Consider the following 15,869-nt stretch of genomic DNA (forward strand, 5'->3'; position numbering starts at 1 on the left):
CCACAGTCCTCAGCCTGTAGGCAGGGATGCTGCTCCAGCTCTGCTAAAGACCAAAGCCCAATGAAGTGGACTGCGACTATGAGCAGCTGTAGTTGGGCCAAAAAACTGGATAGGCTGGCCACATCTGTACAATTAAACTCTTACAGCCTTCAAAATAGTGTGGCTTTTTCCAAGCACTTGTAGTTGAAGAAAGATCTGGTTGATCCAGGAGAAAAACATACTGGTAATTAACACTGTAAGTCATTGATTTCCTGTTCTTGGTATTGTTTTATGTCACTTAAGTTTCATTTTGACATCAGCTATGCCTCCTTAAAGGGCTTTATGATCACAGAAGCTTTTTCTTACTAACTTTTCTATCACTTATTTCTTAGAGCCATTACAAAACATTGCAGGGTGTATGACCTAGATATTTAGCAATAAAATATTATACTCCCAATAACATGAAAAAAATATTCTTTTTACTTAAATTTTAAGTAGAAAGTAAATAGATGGGGTTATTTTTAGCTGTACTCAATTTACAAGCAAAAATATGTCTTTTGAGTGCAAAAGGTAGTGATATGCAAATAGAAAACAATCCTTTTTGCACCTAAAACATGTAAAAACAAATTATTTGTTTCAAAGGAAAAATACCTCTTCATTGAAATTGTGAAGTTTTCTATTATTCAAACCAAACTGAAGAACCTAACTTAAAGGCATGGGCAAAGTATTAATTCACTGTAATATTTTCTATGAATTAACTTACAGTTAAATATAATTGGTAATTTAATACATGATACAAATTTCAAAATGCTATTGGAATGCTTTTTAAGACTTAGTGGGTTTCCTGCTCCAAGATATTAACATACTTTTGGCAATCCCACTGATTTCAACCAAATGCTTATAGTTTATGAGATGTAAATTTAATTGCTCTGCATTAATTTCTAGGCACTGGTCCTAAAATCAGTCTCTCTGTCCCCCTCCCCTGTTCCCCCTCAATCAAACATAAATCAGGACATGTGCCAAGTCTTACTGACTTTCCTGCAACTCCATCTGTGTACAGGGATCTGCCACTGAAAGATGGTGTTTTAGCATCCCTAGTTTGTATGAGTTTAGCAAACTTGTGTGAATATATTTTTCCCATCTCTTGTCCTAAAAAAAAAAAAAAAAAAGGTGTATCCTAAGTTTTCCTTACAAATTAATATCTATTAGAAATAAACATCCCCATTAATTTTTATCATCCTTGAAAAAGACCTGAAAAGGAATAATGCAAACTGTCATTTAACTTGTACAACGTTGTTGCTCAAAGTCCTACTTAGCAGCCATCTTGCACAAGAGTGGTAAGTTGCACAAGGTGGTAATTTCCCCACTCTGAAAATAAGTGGTGATAGCTACATATAGCAATATAATATACTGAACTGAATATATATCCAATTCAATATGTTCAGTCTGTCTCTGTCTCTTTCTCTATGTACATGTAACCTGCCAAGATACTGCTTTCTTGCATACAGGCAGCTTTTCATCTGTTTTAGATCGTTCGTCAATTTTCTCTCCCTTTTTTTTTTTTTTTTTTTTCAGCTCATGTTACACTATTGCCTATGTATTCCTTATTTTTCACTGAATAAAATCCTCTTTTTTTGTGACTGTCCTAAATTGTTCAAGAAGTCTTCTGACAATAGGTTTCATTTTAATATGTGAAAAAATTTGCAATAGTTTAAGCAAATAACTCAATATAAATCCTACCTTTTGTTTCCAGGAAGATCAGAAGTTTCTTTCGTCCTTCAGGTGTTTGTGGAAGTGAGTGGAGTTCTTCACTGGAGGGTAACATATAGCTCTTCTGTTTCCTGATAGGACAAGGTGACTCAGCGTCACGGGTATTATAAAATTCAAATAGTGACCAGATAGAGCAGAACATTTGTCAAGTGCACATTCTTCCACGAAGGAGGTTGTTTGCTTGTGTTCCATTTTTATTTCCTCTTACTTCTTGTATTGGAAAAGATTAAATACCCTGAAATGAGTTTTGTGTGTATTGCTCCTTAGAAGTGAAATTTGCAGTCGGTGTGAATGCCAGGTACAAAGACTTTCTGCTAATGATTGATGCATACAGTTGTAGTAAGACTTGATCTTAACCTCCAGCAATGCAAATAAACTCAGCTGGATATAGAGTTGTCTCCAGATTGACATTGTTGTAGCCAAGACAGAATCTTACCTATTGATTTTTCCATGGGGGTAAAGAACGTCTTGGGCCAAGTCCCTGTTCATGCTATGGTTTCTTTACATCAGTCCTACAGTCTAAAAGTCAATGAAGGAGACAAAGATATTTCTGTAATTGAAATTTTTGCCCAGGATTGGATAAAGATTAAAAGATTATTGTGCACACTAACATTAAAACACATATTTGTTTCGGCATTTCCGTGTACATGAGGTAAAATGAGAATAGGTAGAAATATTGCCAGATCAGAAGGGCATTTGTGTGAACGTTGACTGTTTTCAGTCCACATTCAGCCTCAAGTAATTGCTGACCAGAGCAGCTGGTATTGTCTCCTTTTTATAAAAATTTTTTATTTTCCTATTTAAATTCAAGTCTTCCTTCCTTGTAGCCACTTGACTCCTACCCTAGCCCCTTGTGAAGTGTGCCTTCAGAACATTCTTTTGCTTTTTGTTACCTTGGAAAACAGTATATTTACTCTACCAGGTGACATGGTAGTGGTATGATTTGTTAGTTTGTAATTATATAGAAAGAAACACTCTGTCAGCAAGTTTGGGGTTGACACCAAATTGCAGGGAGCAGTCGTTACGATGCTGTGCTATAAGGCTGCGTTTCAGATGAATCTCAAAAAGCTGAAGAAGTGATCTGACATAAGTCGTCTGAAAGAAATGATCCGAAAGTGAACAACTGGGAGAGACCAACTGTCTAGGGAGCTCTGCTAACAAAGAACTCTTAAGGGTTGTTGCTGGACAACAACTTGCACAGGAGTAAATAGGTCTCCCTTGCAACAGGGAGGGCTAACCATGCACTGCACTGTATTAACCATGACATAGTAAGAGTATTGAGAACAGGGATTATACTAACTTTTTTCATAATTTCTAAAACTGTGTCTGGACTATTGTGTCTAATTTTGGTGTCCCCAGTACAAGAAAGATGTTAACAAACTGGAGTAAGCCTAACAAAGGGCCACTGTGTCAGAAAAGGGAAATGCAAAGATGGACTCTTTTGCAACATGGACATAAGGTAAGCGACACAGATTGCAACCCTGACTAGATATAAAGAAAAATAATTAATGACTGAAGCAGATTGACTAGTGAGGTGGTAGGTTTTGCATACTTGGAGATATTTAAAACTGGACAAGGTGCTAAGTAACCTAATCTAACTTTCAAGTTGGCAGTGCTTTGAACATGGTGTCAGACCAGATGAGCTTCAGAGGCCCTGTACAACCAAAAGTGTTTTAAGGTTTTGTGATTTTTGTATTGTTTACACTGGAAAGGCACCAAATGAGACTTGTCTTATTTTACTTGTTGACAGATATGGCAGTTTAATTAATTACAGTGGGAACCTCTAATTGTTATACAAGAAAGCAAGTGTTACTAGCATAACCATTGTAACCATTAATAATGAAAAATGTTTCATTCTGGCAATCGGTGAACCATGGATTCTAAGGTAAAAACTATATCCTCCTATTATATGCATGTCATTCATCTCTTGCATAATATACACTGAAACCTCTTGAATCAACTCCCCATTCCAGTGTAAGAGCTGTCTATAAACCTACGTGAATGACTCAGAACAACATCTTATCCCATAATAACACTTCTGTAAATAGAAATTCTTTCATGACACTTCATAAACTGTTCTTATAGTTTATTATCATAGAATTACAGAATCATAGAACAGCCCAGGTTGGAAGGGACCTTGAAAGATCATCTGGTCTAAACTTCTGTGGGAAAGGGGACCTGGATCAGATTATCTATCATCCTGTCCAGTTGCATCTTGAAAACCTCTAGTGATGGGGACTTTACCATGTTCCTGGGGAAGTTATTCTAGTGAATGACAGTGAAAAATGTATTTCTTATGCTGAGCTGAAACCTCTCCCAGTAACTTGTATCCACTGCCCCTTGTCTTCTCTATGTGACTCATTGTGAAAAGACAGCCTCTGTCTTCTTTATAGCTGCCCTTTAAATCCTGGAATACTGTGATGAGGTCCCTCCTGAGCCTTTTCCTCTCCAGGGAGGAAAGACCTAACTTCCTCAGTCTTCCCTCAGAGTGCATATTCTCCAGCACATTGACTGTCTTCGTAACCCTCCTTTGGACCCTCTCCATTCTGTCCACATCTTTCTTGAACTTTAGGTACCGGAACTCGACCCCATACTCCAGATGTGGCCTGACAAGCAGTGAGTAGAGTGGGATGATGACATCTTTATCTCTGCTAGCTTCTGAGAATGCAGCTCAGGATCCAATTTGCATTTGTTGCTGCGGTGATGCAGTGCTGCCTCATGTTCATCTTGTCCACTAGGACTGTCACATCCCTTTCAGCAAGGCTGCTCCCCAGCCACACAGATCCTGGCCTGTACCGGGATTTTTGATTATGATATGATATTGTAACTCTCAGACTGGCTATGGAGCTCCAGTTCCTCTTTTTTGTTGGCTTTAACTTGTATATAAAGGACTTCTACTGAAACTGTTCTAGAGGAAGGACCACTGCCTTCCTGAGCACAGGGGACCTGACACCATCCTCACCTGCCCAAGATTCTGAAGCAAACCTAACTGCTGAAACGTGTATCAGGGATGATAAAAGGTGGCTACATCAATTGATTTTAGCTTGCCTGTCAAAAACATGTATTGCATAAACACAGGCTTATAAATTGCCTCTCTGGCTCTAGAGTTCAATCTCCTATTAGAGGCTAGTGATGCTATACATTTATTTTCATAAAGCACCTCTAGTTTGAATTTCCATGCCTTCTATTTTGAGACGTGAGATCTGATTTATCTTCAATTAAAATTTTCCATCATAGAGTTCTTTTCTTGCTGGAGGCCTTAGTTATCAAAAAATCATAGAATACCAGGTTAGAAGGGACCTCAGTGATCATTTGCTCCAAACTTTCTTGGCAAAAGCACAATCTAAACAAGATAGCCCAGCACCCTGTCCAGCTGAATTTTAAAAGTGTCCAATGTTGGGGAATCCACCACTTCCCCGGGGAGATTATTGCAATGGCTGATTTCATTGTGAAAGTTATGTTGACTTCAGGATCACAGAATAATTGAGGTTGGAAGGGGACCTCTGGAGATCACCTAATTCAGTCTTCCTGCTCAGAGCAGGGTCACTTAGAGCAGGCTGCCCAGCGCTCAATAGTTATGTTTTGAACATATCTGAAAATAGAGACTCCAAAACCTCTCTGGTTAAGCTGTTCCAGTGTTTGATTATCCTCAAGATAAAAAAGTTTTTTCTCAAGTTTAAAAAGAATTTCTCGTATTTCAGTTTGCACGCACTGCTTCTCATCCTTTCCCTGGATATCACTGGGAAGGGTCTGGTTCCATTGTCTTTATATCAGAAACTTGTGCATACTAATATGATCTGTCCTGAGCCTTCTCTTCTCCAGGCCAAACAGACCCAGCTGTGTCAGCCTTTCTTCATGAGAGAGATGTTTTAATCCCTTAGTCATCTTAGTAGCTCTTCTCTGGACTTGCTCTAGTATGTTCATTTCTTTCTTGTACAGGCGACCCCAGAATTGGACACAGCACTCCAGTTAGTGTTGAGTAGAGGGGAAGGACCACCTCCCTTGACCTATTGGCAATGCTCTGTCTCCAAACCAGGATGCAGTTGGCCATCTTTGCCACAAAGGTACCTTGTTGGCACATATTCAACTTATCATCTGGCAGGACACCCGGGTCTTTCTCCACAAAGCTGCTTTCCAGCCAGTAGGTCCCTAGCATGTACTAATATATGGGGCCATTCTTTCCCAGGGATACAACTTGGCATTTCCTTAACTTCGTGTTAGTCCATTTCTCCATCCTGTTGGTCCATTTCTCCATCCTGTTGAGGTCCCTCTGAATGGCAGCACAACCACCTAGTGTACAAGCCACTCTTCTCAGTTTTGTATCATGTGCAAACTTGCTGAGGGTGTACTCTGTATCATCATTCAGGTGATTAATGAAGATGTCTCATATTATTGGCCCCAGTATTGACCCTTGGCAGGAAACAACTGTTTTTTTGGTGAGGTCTCCTGAGTTTACTCTCTACTGTTTTGTTCTTAGAATTTATTATAGCATTATTCTGAACTGAAATCTCTTGTTATCCCTAATCAGAAAATTCTGTATTAGTCTTACTGCTAAAATAAGATCTAAGAAAGGCATGTAAATTCTTGAATGTTTAATGAAAGTTGATCTACTAGCCTTCTTTCCCCCTCATTCACCACCCCTCCGGAAAATATCTTCTTTTTATGCCTGGCTGATCATTTTCATTAAATTTGGGAAATTAACTTCTTTGATGCCATTGAAGCTAGTCAGGCACATCTCCCTTGATAAAATACGAAGAAAAATGGACTTTTCCAGGATGTGAATCATTTCATCCTGTATTACTTATCTAAAGTAGATTCTATTCACAAAAGCCTACAAATGTCTGTTTTACTTAATTTTCTCTAAAGCCTAGAGCAACTAACTCAGCTGTAGACTTCTATACTGTAGATGTCTAAAGGTTGATGAAATAAATCACATCCACTGAGGGAGCAGAGTGGTCACGCACACAAAAAACATTATTATCTAAATCTCACTTCTCTAGTAAATCACATTAAATCTCAGGTATTTATAATGCATCTTTATGCCTGGCATTGCTAATATAAATACAAATCCTAGTCTTAAAATTTTTATGCCAGTCCCATCTAATCAATCATAAGCCACTGGTTGCTATTTTTCAGATATGTAGAGCACCCCTCTGTCTCCTGATAATCATCTTTCACTCACTCTTCAGATTCTGACTATGACTACCTCAGCCCCTGGTGATGACTTTCACCTTTTAGTTGGTAAATTTTCAGCATCTTTAGTTTTGTTATGGAAGAGTGGTCAGTAAATATTTGAAGAGTTATCTTGGGATATTCTTTGCTTTGATGTCTACAAAATATTTGAGTTCAGTAAGCCAGCCCTAGTCTGTGGATACTGTCTTACAAATAGGTCAAAACCATTTTATTTTATTCTTATTATCTCCATTTATTAGACCTGTTTGTCTGTACCCCTCTTTTATCTTGTCTGGTATCTACTTATACACCCTCTAGGAGGGAAAGCATCCATTTGTTCTCATTTGTACATCATATTCTAAAATAGTTTCTTAGTACAGAACAGTGTCTTAAAGGCTATCACAATAAGAACAAAAAGCACTAATAAACTTTATGAAGAATCAAACTTCAGATACCTCTCACTTGTCTTTAGATGTCCAGGCAATGCATACCTAGCACAAAATAGTTTCCAAGAGTCTCTCAATAGTCAACAGAGAGTAAGAGACACCTTTCTCTTTTCCTATCTTAGACATCTATCTTAAATATATTAGCTTCTGAAAGTATTGTTCTTTTCTTGTTGGCTACAGAGAGAGCCCAACCTAGTCTAGATGCCACAAAAGTCTACAAAAATTCACTCTGTCAAAATATTCTTGTATGTGGGACAAACCCAGCACAGGACACAGTCTCTACATAGCTAGATATTCCTGGTTCCTTATTTTGTTCCACTTCATGATTGTAGAAAGGATTAGATAAGAATCAGATATGGAAAGAATTCTATATTTTCCAGTGGAGAAAAAAATCATTGTTATCATAGATTAGGATTCTTTTTAGCTAAATTTATCAATCTAAAAAATTATTTTTAGTCTTTAAAAAGGCAGGTAACCTCCAAGTTCTTCCTACTTAGAGACTAACCTTGGGTGATATCCCTGTTCACTGATTAAAACAGACACTTGTATAAGAGATGTCAAACATTTGAGAGAGAAATTTCACCTTTCCATCCACATAATCACTTCTGTTCAGCAGTCCTGCATTATAAATGAGTGGAGCTGTCACTTTTTCTTCCCGCCACAAACCAAAAGCCCAAACACTCATCTGAAGTTTCATACATGTTAGACAAATGAAACAGTCAATAAATGCATTGCTCTTAAAGGCCAAATAGACTTTCTGGCAGCTTTCCCACTGGTATTTGAGACATAATCGGCCACATTGTTTTCTCATGCTCCATATGACGAAAATGTTCTCAATTATTCGAGCATATAATTTTTTTATTACCCTGAACAAAAGTGTGTTCTTTTCTATATATTATCTACATTTATCTCAGGGAGGTAATTCCTTTGTGAACAGTATAGCCTCAAATCTTGAGAAATGTACTCAGATATTTGATAAATATTTTGAGTCCATTAGTGAGTTTATTGAGATGAGTCCATTATTGAGATTTGAGTCCATTGAGACCATTTGAGTCCATTATTGATATTATTGAGATTCCAATCTATATTAATAATCCTGAAAGAAACTTGATGCCTCAGCTTTTGTCTCAAGTCACTTTTGTGTTTCCCAAGGCCTGTTTTACCAATAAACTGATGGAAATATAGTGTCATTAAGCACACCCTTTGGAAAACAGCAGCATAAAGGCTCTGCTGTGTATCTCTAGGAATAGACTGGTTGCAAAGTCAATCACTGAGGCACAGTGCTTCCATCATAAAGGCAGCATTTGTTCTTTCAGGAATCAATAGGTCTTTCTTACCTCTCCATCATCTCTAACTTTGGCACACAGAGCACAAACACCAGGCTCTTCTGTAGCTTCCCAGAGTACTAAAGCCGGCAACTCTAAGGAAGCATGACTTAGAAGAAGGCAAGACAACTTCCTTATTTAGTAACTTCAGACTTCTGCCATAGAAAATACATTCAGCAACAGTGCACTTATTTAGCAGGATTATGTTTCATGGATCTACTCTATTAGGCTGTCTCACAGAAAAATGCAACTAAAAATAAAATTAAATTTCCATAGCTTATCTGAAAGAAATGTTTCCATGTTTAAGGTGAGAAGCTGTATGCCACTATTTTAACAATATAGCAAGCTTGTATAACAATATCCTTCTACCATAGCATGCTTCTCTGTAAGGCCTCATTTAGATCTTCAGCGCAGTTAATTCCCAACATAACTGTTGTTATCAATCTGATTTTAAAATGTCAAGAAGAACACGTTACATGTCATGGAAGGGAATATCTGTGATAACCATTTTGGGCCTGAAAAAAATGATAGAAAAGGAACATTCTGCGGATTTTTATAAATAAATGTCCAGTACATATTTCTTACCCTTTGTTGAACATGGATCATTTAAGGAAATAGCATGTCCATGGGTATATTCTAAAATTCAGTATCTTCACTGAATGGAGCTCTCAGTTCTCTCCTTCCCAAAGGGGCATTTTAGGTACAGTCTTGCCTTTAGCTTGATCAAACCCTGAAGTGATCTAAAGCAAGAGTCTGTTACAGAAATAGCAAAGTCTTATGTTTAAGTCTAATAATGTACTACATTAAGAGAGTAGACTTGGAATTAAAATTTAATTCTACCAAGGAATTTGAGTGGAAGAAAATTTTGTTGTAAAACTGTGTTTCTGTTTTTCTATATCCCTGTATGTGTTTATTTTTCTCTCTATGACTTAGAGAAAAATATCACGGGGCAAGGAAAGTTGTGTTCACAGTGCAAATACCTTTTGCTCCAGCACCTGTGGTTCCCCAAGCATTGCGCATTAGAACAAATCTTCAGATCTTCTGGGCTGACTCCAGGCAACTGGGTTAGAAATTTAGTCATTGTTTCACTGGCTGTGGTGGTATGCATGTTATCACATGAAAGGACCTGAGAACTAAAGTGTCACATCTTCTCATGTGGCCAAAGCCAGGGTGTCTACTCAAAACTGAATCTCAATAGCTAATTTGCTCTTTATTATGTCATCAATGTGTGGGAGAAAAAGAGGGCTCCAAGAGCTAAATGAGCTTTTGTGGACCTTTTCAACATGCCTATGAACACACGCAGGCCCTCGTTAATGTCAGTGCAGAATTACACCTTGTGGCCTTTCACAGAAAAGGAAAAGCCCCAAATCTTTCTGAACTGCCTCCCACAAAAAGGCCTTGTCTTAATACCACAGACAGGAAATGTTGAGGAAGATATTTACTGCAGTTGGAGACTTTAATAATTATTTTCATGAATAATGTACCTCCAGTTTTATTGAGAAACCTCAAAATCTTTGGGAGTAATTTCTTTCTACAGGTTAAAAACATATCCTGCTGTCAAGCACCTGGATGTGATTCTAAATAACTTCTAAAGTAATACTGTCTCCATCATTACACTAAATCCTATGCATATAAAGGCAATAAAGCTGTAACTTTTTTTTTTTTTTTTCCTCAGGTATTCTATGTTAATATACATACACAATACAGGAAAATTGACTATCAACCTGCACATCTAAAGAACTACTGTGTCAAAACTAAGTCACGTATGATTAGAATATAAGAAAGAAATATAGACAATGCTAATGAATCGTGCATTTTGTTTCTTTTTAAGAACTATTTGCAGTCTGCACAACATTATAGCCATGGTCGTCTCCTGCATTAGTGACTTATATAGTCACACCCCTTTTGAATTTACTTTAAAACTAGGTCTACTAGGAAAGATGATGAACAGTTCTCAAGAAAATAATATTACAGCGACTATTAAGACCACATTCTCCATGTCATCTAGGTGTCTGAAATGAAATTAATTTAATTAAACATAGGCATCTCCATTTGAGCAAGACTCATTTCATAAACTTTGGAAATTAACAAGCATGTTAACAGGCATAGGACATGATACATTTCATCCTAAAATGAACATCTAATCAAAATCATACTTTGTCCTAGAAGTACCTGTTTATGTTATGAATACTGAATGGCCATTACAATTTCAGGGTTTTTTTAATTCTTCTTTTTTAAAAATTATTTTTATTTAACTAATTAATGAAAGAGTTACTAAAACTTATCCTTGTTAGGATAAATAAGTGTAGCAGATGCTGAGGGAAATGGCTGAAGTAAGGGAATAGCATATTCAAAGCTGGTACACACTTCTGGAGAGTTAGTCTTGTCTGTCCTTCTCTTCACAGGGAATTTTTGTAACTTCTCTCTAGTTTGTGTACAATTTTCTATGTCTTGTTGTGAAATTTTAATGGATATTCAATAATCATAACATAAACATAAGGTGAAGTAGTATTAATTGCAGGCTGTTATAGGAGGAAACAAGAGGAAAACAGTTGCTGGTCAAATGCGGCAAGTTTGTGTCTCAGTCACAAATGGAACTTAATTTCCATACACAAAGCCAAACTTCCCTTTCTCCTTCTCTTACAAAAAATGTCATTGAGTGATCTGCATGGTATAGATCTTAACTCATATGCTGTACATCCACCAGAGGATCTGAGCATCCTCTTTGGGTATGTCCTCAGTAGTAAGTGAAAACTGAGCAAGACTGGATTATTTGTAAGAAAGAACAAATTCCTGGAGCAATGAGCACTGTCTGGGGATGAAGGTTATCTGCCTTGGATTACACACCATACTGCACTATACTGCTCTGTGCCTTAGCTGGCTGATGCTTGCGGTTCTGTGCTATGTGGGTGACAACTTGCAAGGTTGGTTTTCCACATGCTCAGGAAAGTGCAGACATATAAAAGAGGATTTTGTTGCTGAAACATGGATGGCTGATGCCAATTTTGCTGTAGCATATTTGAGACATATGCATGGTACTGACAGGTATTACACAGCACTTATGGGAGACTACCCTTCTGGAGTGTCAGATGGAGGCTAGGTAGGACATCCTGTAGTACTTAAAATAACCCTAAATGTCTATATGTAGGCAAATGAATCACATCCCTATTGTTTCAGACATTGTGAGCTATCTTGCCCAGACCCAGCTATGCTTAAAAACTCTGGGCATTTCCCAGAAGTTGTCTGTCACATCTGCATATCTTCTAAAATTACACTAAGTATGGGCAACTGAATATAGCCCACTGTCTGATTCAGTCACTTTCCTTCAGATGTTGAATTCAATTACCTCAACTTCAGTGCCTGGCACTGTCTTGAGATGCTGCAAAATATTCTGCCTTAACATTAGCTACTGTCTTTTCTTAATCTTAGAAAAGGGTGAACCATCCTCTACAGGTGCCTATTTCTCCCCAGTGACTAAAAGTGAACCTATGGCAGGATTCAAGTTCACACATCTAATTGTAGGTGTCTACACTTCACCTGCATGTCCTGTATCTTGTCATAATCACTGTCAGTAAGATTCAGTTGTCTACAGGCATCCAGAGACTTTATAAATACCTTTGAATATTAAATATATTGATGTGGGCCATGTTGTTTCTTTAGATTTACAGATTACATTAAAAGAGTCATACAGGCTAGTGGATCTAAAATACATCTCTCAGAATCACAAGAAAATCAAGGAATTTCTTGTGTCATTTGAATACTCCATCCCAGGTGCTTTATTTGGTCAGATCTTGGACAAACAAGGCTTTTCAAGATCTGATACCAGACTGGATCCAGCTGAGATATTTCCTTTGATTTCCCTGAATACTGCATTGTGTTTACAGGCAGGATTCAGATGGTGCTGTAGGAGAAGACAACACCCTTTTGTTACAGTAAGACCCCAAAAGGATGTTTCACCTGAAGCCCCAACGTTGGGTAAAGACTGACTTCACTGCAGTGTACTGTAGACTAATGTGCCAAGGTTACAATGTCCTAACAGCATGGCCCTAACCATGCTAGACTTATGAAAATGCATTGGCAAGTGTGATGTAAGTACCCAAATGAAGGTGGATTGAGATGGAGTGACTTACAGTTCATACTCTATGAGTCAGCCTAGGCCATTCATCAATTCATAGGTTTCTCGTGAAATCTCTTTCCCTTATGTTTGTCTTGGCATTGGCATTAAGAGAACTAAGTTTCAAAGTGGAGGTCTCCTCCAGGAAATACTGCCACAGATGAGTTCTGGATATAGAATGAAGGTGTTACTAACCCTGCAGTTAGAGTTAAGATCTTATGTGTTTGATTTTAATGAAACCATATAATATGCCTTCTTTGTTTGCAAGATCTCAGGCTTGTATAGAAGTACTTTCTTCCTTGGGGTTTTTGTTGTGTGTTTTGTTGTGTTGTTTTTTTTTTTTTTTTTTTTGTGCTTGGACCTGAGCAGTAGCCAGTGATGACTGTTTCTCTCTATGTGTGTGTGTATGTGTGTTTGTGAGCCCAATGCCATATTTGAAGTCTTTCACCTCATGCTTGTCTGACAGCTGACCAAGTACCGAAAGTGTCTGTCACAGACAGATTTTCACTGCAGTTCACAGCTAGCATAACAGAGGGAGAGGGGAGGGGAAAGACAGTTCACAAAATGTCTGAGGAAACGTGTCGGGAAGATGCAGGGATCTCTGCGCAGACAGAGTGTCTTTTGTCTCTCGGGCAGAATGACTCCCTGGCTCAAAGCCCACAGCGAAGCAAATAACAGAGCAGATTCATTATGCCCTAATGCTGCTAAATGACAGTACATCTGGGAATTAAATTATAGACAAAGGTGCACTCTCTCTATATTATTTTTTTTGTCATCTCAAGAAGTTGCCATTGTCTCACAGTTCAAGAGCTTCTTTGTATTCACTAGATGGACACACTAAAGCCCAGAATTACCTTACTCGAAATAAGTTACAGTTGCATTGCAAATGTTTCTTCATATTAGTTTTCACTCCATTTCTGAAAGAACAAGGGCCTATTATTGATCAGTCATACAAAACAGATGGCATTATTCTTTTTTATATCAGAGAAAAACACAACCATATTTATGTATAAATGGTGAGATTAATTTTTAACAAAGTTTTTATATGTTAAAGTCTGATGTCTGGTCTAAACTACTCATATAGATGTCCTGTAGATATTAAACTGAAAAAGACATCAGTGGAGAAGGATTTAATCCACTTGAACAACTAAAGACAAGAGGCATTGCATTCTGGAAGTCCTTGTACTTCTCCATTCATTACAGAAATCTTAGACATGGATCACTAAAATAAAGGACTGTCATTTCTTCTGAACACCCAAAAATCCTGACTTTTTAATGAAGATCTTTATTTTAGTTTCTACTTTTTTTTTTTTTTTTTTTTTTTTTGGTAAGGCCAGATGTAATTTTAATTCTTTTTACATTTTCTGTGTAATTAAATAGAACGTTAAAAAGATTATATAAGAATATAGAAACAACAGAACAAAGAAAGGTCTCCCCCAACCGATATTAAATATTCACATCAACTACTTTTATAGTTATTTACAGGTGGAATTTTACACTTCCAACATTTAGCTAATCACTGTTTTCACTCATCTTGATGAACTGCCAGGACTGATAAATGTCTTATTTTCTTCTGAGGTTCTTGACACTTTTCTCTATGCCTTGGTAGTTACACATCTTGTCATTCAGATGCAACATATTTAGTGGCTTATCTTAGGAAGCAATGGTTCTGCTCAGAAATAGTCTGTTGTTTCAGCAAGATAAATCTCCATGAGTTTTGGTATGTCAAGAGAAACTCATTTGGTGCTATACCTCTTCCAGATGAGTAATTTCTTAAATATCCAGTCAAATCTCAGGAATTGCCATTGGTTCTGTACTGTTTGCCACAGCACCTAGGTTTCTTACAGGTATACAGATTTCTCATAAAGGATCCTGCTGGCTCCCCAAACAGAGCCTTGAAAGAAAAGTCTGGAGAAAGCACCGATAATTTATTTGGTAGACTTGTGAGCTATATGCTAGCTTCATTTGCAGTACTTTTCTCAAACAATTAGTTTGTGTTCAGAGGCATAGAATTTTCCTAGTGTATAAAATGAACATTAGTTTTCAGATTTTGAATTTGCAACGTAAGCCCAGAAGAAAGACACGGCTCATAAATAGTGTAAATACACAAATATGAGCCTAAATGCTGCCAAATAAATTTTGTTGTCACACATTTAGTTTGTAAGAAAGACAAGGTAAACAGAAATTTTTAAATTAAAGTACTGGAGTTCAGACCTTATCTCTGTATGATCTGAGGCTTTATCTATTCTATGTGTATATATTTACATATGTATTTACATATGTACACATACATAGACTCTCTATCCTTTTCCACCTCTCTGTATATACCTACAGAAATACGTATATGTGTACACACATGCATAAAAATACATAAGTGTGGCAATTTGGCTGCCGGCTGGGTTTAAACGGTGACACAAATAAATCTGCCTGTTCTCTAGCTCTGAGACAATTTGGTGACTCAGCCTCCAAACTGTATGACTGCATTGAAATTATCTATTGGGGATGGTCTCTGACCCATGTTGACTCTTGAACCATGTTTAGACATTATTTGGGAAAGAGTTAGACAGACATGTATCCTTCTATCAATTACAGTGCTGAGTGAATCAATGGAGTCTGCAGAGCTATTAATTTTGGCTATGCTGACTCTATCTCCACTGGCTGTAGTGGGAGCCTAGGTATCTAACTTAAACATAGACACCTCTGTATATGTGCTCAAGAGCAGGTAAGCTGATTTCCACCTTTGTGCTCTCAAGACAACTTTGAAAGTGAAAACTCATGGCTAAATTAGTTGCTCAGACAGACATGTGAAGAGTTTTCTTGCATATCTTATTTTTTAAAAATAGAAGCTTTAACGTGCCATTTGAATGTTATCTAACAATAGAACAATACTACAGGATGATAGAGAAATGCCCAAAACAAAAGCAGCAGATACTTCTGAAGCCTAAAATTAATGCAGTAAAATTAAAATCCCTGCTCTTTCACTCCTACCAGTACTCATCCTGCACCAGTGAAGCCTGTTGTTCATTTTAGTACACACAGAATAACAACCATATCTTACTCTAC

General features: G+C 37.4%; 1 protein-coding gene across 1 annotated transcript in view; it reads right to left on the bottom strand.

Moving 5' to 3' along the window:
- The window catches only part of LOC104360466 (ancylostoma secreted protein), a 57,844-nt gene extending 55,953 nt beyond the window's left edge, over positions 1–1,891 (bottom strand). Inside the window, exon 1 of the mRNA XM_042803456.1 lies at positions 1,720–1,891. Coding sequence (XP_042659390.1) covers positions 1,720–1,891 — 172 coding nt within the window. The remainder of the gene's footprint in view (positions 1–1,719) is intronic.
- Between the last annotated feature and the right edge of the window lie 13,978 nt (positions 1,892–15,869).

Source organism: Tyto alba, unplaced genomic scaffold (genome assembly GCF_018691265.1).
Source record: "Tyto alba isolate M040663 unplaced genomic scaffold, T.alba_DEE_v4.0 Super-Scaffold_40, whole genome shotgun sequence".
In the NCBI taxonomy this organism is placed as follows: Eukaryota; Metazoa; Chordata; class Aves; order Strigiformes; family Tytonidae; genus Tyto; species Tyto alba.